Here is a 7,012-nt window from a genome sequence, read left to right as displayed (position 1 = left end):
ATGAGCTCCGGCGGTCTCTATGACATGGGAAAGGACTAGGAACCAGTTCACAGGGAACTGTTTCCTGTTGTGCCCTTTTTTACCTTTCATTGCCTATCTGGAACAACTTCCTGTCTCCATAGCTAGCTAGCTGCGCACCGACTCCATTGTCAGGAAGAAAGCGTAATACTCCGCCTCCCGCTGACATGACACAGAGCTATGAGTCTAAACTAGCTTCCGCCCTCTGTGTCTGTTTTACAGATTTATACACTAAATATTAGAACAGTGTTGAAAAATACTGCATCAATACATTTGCATTTAAAACAGATTTTAGAAAGAGTTATTTTATTTTATTATTTTGTTTTATTATTATTATTTGTTTTTTTATTTTTGTGGTGCACCACCATGATGCTGGTATGTTGTGGATGTTGCCAAAGCAGTTTTTATGGTGTTCTAAAAGTTTTATTTTTATTATATTATATTTTACATGTTTTACTGTTTTTTAAATATTTTATTTTATTAGCATTTAAGAAAGACTTTACTTTACTTCTTGTAGTGGTATACCATCATGATTTTAGTATGTTATGGATGTTGCCAGGGTGTTACTAAGTAGTTTATATGGTGTTCTAAGAGTTTTTAATTTAATTTTTTTATGAGATTTTGATTTTATTATATTTGTAATGTTTAATTTTATTATTTTTAAATATTAAATTTTATTGTAGCATTCAGTAAAGATTTTAGATCCATTTTATAATTTAATTTTATTTGTATTATTTAAAAAACATGTTTTTATTTTATTTCATGCTGCTTTCTTGTAGTGGTGCACATGCTAGTATGTTGTGGATGTTGCCAGTTTTGTTTTTATTATATATTTTAAATGTCATTTTATTTTTTTATATTTTACTTTAATTTATTTTGCATTTAAAAATATTTTAGATGCATTTTATTTATTTTTTTATAAAATGCTTTATTTTATTTTATTTTATTTGTGATGGTAATATGTTGTGGATTTTGCCAGAATGTTGTTTTATTTTTATAATTTATTTATTTTTTATATATTTTATTTTATTTTACTGTTGCACTAACACGATGCTAGTAATGTGTATGTCACCACAAGTTTCTATCAGGTCCTTTCTTCAGTGTAAGTCTATGGGATTATTTTCCCAATTTTATAATTCACCAGGCAAAAATCAATCACAAGTAACCGCACATCTGTCCTCAGTGAGGAATCGTTTATGAATGAAATCATTCATTCAGTGTGGAAACACTAAAGTTTGATATTTTGTGTTCGGGGTTAATTCAGATCATTGTCAGAAGTAGCAAACACCAGAAATGACACACATTAAACATGTTTTCCCTCAGGTTGTAGAAGGCTCAGGCTGTAGAAGCACAAATGCTACTGAAACCCTGGAAAAGCTCTAAAATAAGCCTGAACAATCAATACATGTCTGTGTGTTTACTCTCTCACACACACACACACACACACACACACACACACACACATACATGTACAATGGCTCATGGGATGACAATGCAGCAGATCAAGGTCAGGACACATACTGTATGCATTATGGGATGTTTGAGTTCCCAGAGCCTGTGTGTCGCATATATGCTGAAAGTCTGTATGAAATATTGATGAATGGTAAATGTGCACTCCGGAGCACACAAGCAGTGAGCGCTGACGTGTAATCTGCTGTATGTTAGCATTGATTGTTGATATTTTAGCCTTTGCAGAACTCCCATCATTCACTGCATTGACCACTTTGTGTGTGTGTGCTTTCAAACAACTAATGTGATAAACTACATCTTCACATCAGTTTCTATTTATTTCTGATGACTTTTGACCTTTGACCTATAAAAATGTCATTTATGCATGACCGGGGATTATAGAAATAACATTTCATAAAGAGTGGGTACTTTAAAAACCTATTGTTTTGTGCTGTGTTTTCAAAATAATCTTTTGTTTGAATATTAATGTATTTTACATGTTTCAGACACATTATATAATTGTTTTTTGTGATCCAAAACTTTATCAAAGAAAATACAATTGTTTGAAAAGGACTTTTATTTATTATATGAATACTGTGTTGACCTTCATCAATATGAAATTAGTATTGTTTGCTTGTTTATTTGTTTCCTTTCTAGTCAAATAATTATATTAAAGAATGTAAAACTTGTATTGAATATGTTGGCAATTTTGAAAATGCTTTCGATCATCATTTAAATGCAGCTATATTTAACACATTTAAATCCTTTTAGAGCAGTTATTTTAGAATTATTTATAAAATGTTATAGTATTTATTGATATTTTGAATTTTGAAGCTTTTAAACGTTCAGGTTTGATTTTAGTTTGTTTTAGTAAGTTTTGTTTTTTTAGTTTTGTTAGGTACTTAAAAAAAATTTATATGTTTTTTATTTATATATATATATATATATATATATATTTATGTATTGCTTTAATTACTGTTTAAGTTAAGTCAAGTGACCTGAATAATTAAAATTATTTCACTTTTTAATATATATATATATATATATATATATTACACACACACACAGACACACACACACACACACACACACACACTGAAAAATGCTATTGATTATTTTTCGTAACGTAACCTGTTTGTGTCTGTCTGTCTCAGGTCTTGCTATGGGAGACGTGCCAAATAACCAGCTGATAGGAATCGTGATGACTGTTTTGGGGGTGGTGGTGCTGGATTTCTGTGCGGATGCGACGGAGGGTCCCATACGAGCATATCTGCTGGACGTGGCTGACACTGAGGAACAGGACATGGCCCTCAACATCCACGCCTTCTCTGCAGGTGCAGCCTTGTTTCAGTTGTACATCACAACATGAAAAGCTTGAAGAACTGATTGGCATGAGTCATAAGCCACATTCACACTGCTGATAAATGCAGTTGGCACTCTATTTTGTGTTTAATCTCATTTTGCAGTTATTTATGTGACTGTCAGCTACAGTCTATGACTCAATTCAGGCCAAAAATGATTTTTGTCTTTTTTTTCTTTTTTCTTTTACTGTACATCTATTTTTAAATCAAGATATATTTACTTGCAAACTGACTTTTTTCAAATTTTTCTTTGCCCTTAGCCCATTTTCTTGTTTTAGTCATAATTTTGATAGATGTCAAGTCATTTATTTCCAAGGCAAATGTACAGTATATTGACCTTAGAATGTTTAGATATTTATGCTGGAAAATAGGAAACAAAATACTAGAGAATAAATAATTTCTGCAGACTATTTTGATGTACAAATATCTAACATTCTTAAATCAATATACATTTCTTTGAGAAGCTAAATGACTTTTTCTGTTATTTATTTGTTTTTTTCATGTAAGTTTATGCTTAAAACTAGACAAAAAATGTCATGGGGTATTAAATATTTTTGTACTTACTCGTTGACAGATATTTTTCTTGTTTCAAGCTAAATAATTTTCCGAATAAAAATATAAAATTATTAAATCATTTTTATAAAAATAAAAATCATTTTTATCAGTGGCATAAAATATTATAGTATAGTAATTTTCCTTCACAAGTCAATGCATCTTAAATTTAAAATTCTATAATATTTGTATAATTTTTTTTAAATAATGGATTAATAGAAAATAAGACAAAAACACTAAATAAGAAAATATTTTTTACACATTGCCTTTAAAATCGCTTGTCAAAAAGCTAAAAGCTTTATTTTTGTATAGATGTCCATATAGAATGAGTGCTAAACTGTGTATGTTGTGTTTAAGGGCTCGGAGGGGCGGTTGGTTACGCCCTCGGTGGTCTTGACTGGACGCACACATTCTTGGGTCGAACCTTCAAGTCTCAAGAGCAAATTCTGTTCCTGTTCGCCGCGGTTTTGTTCACTGTTTCCGTGGCTCTGCACCTGTTCAGCATCGAGGAGCAGCAGTTCAGCCCTCAACAGGACCGTCTGGATGAAGAGGCAGAAACCGAATCCAGTGTTAAAATCGCAGCACACCAACCCCAGCTCGAAATGATCCATGAAGACGAGTCCTACGAGCATTACGACCTCTACGCGGACCGGCGATCAGAGCGAGAGCTGGACATGGACTTTTTAGATGTGGACATCGTTCGAAGTAAAAGCGACTCCGTTTTGGCGATGGCCGACGCTACGCTGGACCACCACGACATGCTGTTTCTGCGTGAAATCGAGCCGTCTATCTTCCAAGATCGCATTTCTTCCTATCACGGGTCGCTGCCACGGCGCAGCAGCAGTGTAGAGAGCCAAGAGTTCCTGCGCGGAAAATTCAGCCGACTGTCTGCGTTTCTGCAGCAGGCCGAACGTGACGGAGAAGAAGCTCTGCTTAACAGTCAGCTCAACCAATCCAAAGCGCCCAACGGACATACGACGGACCTCAACGGCCACGGGCCGCCCGGTATCAATCCCTCCAGCACCAACGCATCCATGCACCGCAGACGCCACACATTCTACCGACAGTCGTCATGCACCTTCTCCTACTACGGCCGGGTCGGATCCCACCGCTACCGTTACCGGCGCGCCAACGCCGCGTTCCTCATCAAACCGTCCCGCAGCATGAACGATATCTACGAGATGGAGAAGCGGCAGAAACAGAGGAACGGACAGAGAGCGAGGCACCAGAGCGGGAACACCAACTCCAGCGGGGACACGGAGAGCGAGGAGGGCGAGGCCGAGACCACTGTCCGTCTGCTCTGGATGTCCATGCTGAAGATGCCCAAAGAGCTGTTCAGACTGTGCGTGTGTCATCTGGTCACGTGGTTCTCCATCATCGCAGAGGCCGTGTTTTACACCGACTTCATGGGGCAGGTCATCTATGAGGGCGACCCAACGGTGAGCGATGCATTGCTTTTTTAATGCATCTAAAGCAACTTAAATTGCATTCAAGTTAACACATTTGATCAAGTTATGCAGGCCCTGGGAATCGAACCCACAACCTTGGCATTGCTAATGCCATGCTCTACTATTTGAGCTATGATAATGTAGAAAAGCATTCCTGTAGCTCAAACAGTAGAACATGCTGCATTGGTGTTGCCGAGGTTGTGGGTTCGATTCCCAGGGAATGCATGAACTGTACAACTTCAGTGCAAGCATAAGGAATCTTTCACCCTAAGTTATCATTTTATTGTCATTTACTCATGAGGGCAACTCGACAGTGAGAGAAGCATTGCTTTTTTTAGGGCATTCAGAGCAACACTGCATTTAAGGTACACGTACATTTGATCAGTTCATGCATTCCTTGGGAATCGAACCCACAACCTTGGCATTGCTAGTGCCATGCTCTACTATTTGAGCTACGAAAATATAGGAAAGCGTTCTGTAGTTCAAACAGTAGAGCATGATGCTAATAGCAATGCCAAGGCTATGGGTTCGATTCTCAGAGAATGCATAAACTGATCCAATGTACAACTTGAATGAAATTTAAGTCGCTTTAGATAAAAGTGTCTGCCGAATGTATACAATGCAAGCTAAGTTCAAGGAATCGTTCACTCCAAAATTGTGATTTTATTGTCATTTACTCACCCACAAGAATGACCCAATGGTGAAAAATGCATTGCTATTTTTTAATGCATCCAAAGCAACTTGCATTGCGTTCAAGCTACAAATTTGATCAGTTCATGCATTACTTGGGAATCGAACCTACGGCGTTGCTAGTGTCTACTGTTTGAGCTATTCAAATATACAGTAGGAAAGCATTCCTGTAGCTCAAAGAGTAGAGCATGGTGTTAATCGCAATGCCAAGGTTGTGGGTTTGATTCCCAGGGAATACATAAACTGATCAAATGTACAAATTGAGTGAAATGCATATATGTAAATGTAGGATAAGTTTAAGGAATAGCTCACCCAAATTATGATTTTATTGTCATGTACTCACCCATGAGAGCGACCCAGCGGTGAGAGAAGCATTGTTTTTTTTTTTTTTGCATTCCAAGCAACTAACACTGCATTGAAGGTTTGATTAGTTCATGCATTTCCTGGGAATCGAGCCCAAAACCTTGGTGTTGCTAGAATCATGCTCTACTTTTTGAGCTACAGGAATTTTTATAAGAAATTTTTATAGGGGCTTTCCTGTAGCTCAAACAGCAGGATGGCACTTGCAATGCCAAGGTTGTGGGTTCGATTCCCTGGGGGATTCAAGAACTGATCAAATGTACAACTTTAAATGCAATTGAAGCTATTTCAGATAAAATCATCGGTCAATCCGTTCGTCATACATTATGATTTTATTGTCATTCACTCACCCTTAACTGCAAACCCACATGACTTTCTTTATATCAAGAACCACAAAAGATGTTAGGCAGAATTTGTGCTTCAAAAAAGCATTGTGATAAGATCATAACACTAGTACATACAAATTGTGTACTATGTATAGATCTGTGTGAGGAAAAATATCCAAATTTGAGCTGTCAGTCACTCAAAATCTTCTCAGAAATCTCTTGTTCAGTTAAAAACATTAACATTTGCATTTATGCTTTTATCCTAAGCAACGTACGACAGAAGAACAAAAGAAATTTGTCTAAGAGCCAACAATATTCATAATATACAATGCTAGGTTTATCAGACAAACAATAATCTATTTATGTATTTAAATAAAGGCTGATTTTTAATTAAAAGAAAGTCTGATAAATACATCTTTAAAATGTAAAATGAAAATAAATAATGGTAAAATAAAAATTAATTAAAATAAGACACACTTAAAAAATTAAATATTGTACTTGTTTACATGTATGTCATGTAACTATTAAGCAACATTAGAGAACCATGAACATTAATGTGTTGTTAAATTATTGAAATATTAAATTAAAATCTTAGGGGGTACTTTTATATATATTTTTAGTTATCAATATTTATATATTTTGGGAATCCCTGGTTTAGCCTTTAACCAAACTTTAACAAACTTATCCTACATTTTCATAGGAAATATTACATATTTGTGTAATACGTTGCCCCAAAGATAAAAAATAAAACATGAGAGTATAGTGCTTAAAATGTACTTAAAAATAATACTTATGACTTTTGCACTAT

General features: G+C 35.5%; 1 protein-coding gene across 1 annotated transcript in view; it reads left to right on the top strand.

Annotated features, from left to right (window-relative positions):
- slc45a4a (solute carrier family 45 member 4a) overlaps positions 1-7,012 on the top strand; it is a 30,925-nt gene that overhangs the window by 21,411 nt on the left and 2,502 nt on the right. The window contains exons 3-4 of the mRNA XM_016442539.1: positions 2,622-2,801; positions 3,738-4,819. Coding sequence (XP_016298025.1) covers positions 2,622-2,801; positions 3,738-4,819 — 1,262 coding nt within the window. The remainder of the gene's footprint in view (positions 1-2,621; positions 2,802-3,737; positions 4,820-7,012) is intronic.

Source organism: Sinocyclocheilus anshuiensis, unplaced genomic scaffold (assembly GCF_001515605.1).
Source record: "Sinocyclocheilus anshuiensis isolate Anshui unplaced genomic scaffold, SAMN03320099.WGS_v1.1 scaffold515, whole genome shotgun sequence".
Lineage (NCBI taxonomy): Eukaryota > Metazoa > Chordata > Actinopteri > Cypriniformes > Cyprinidae > Sinocyclocheilus > Sinocyclocheilus anshuiensis.
The sequence above is the reverse complement of the archived record's forward strand: the minus strand, read 5'-3'. Positions and strand labels throughout refer to the sequence as shown.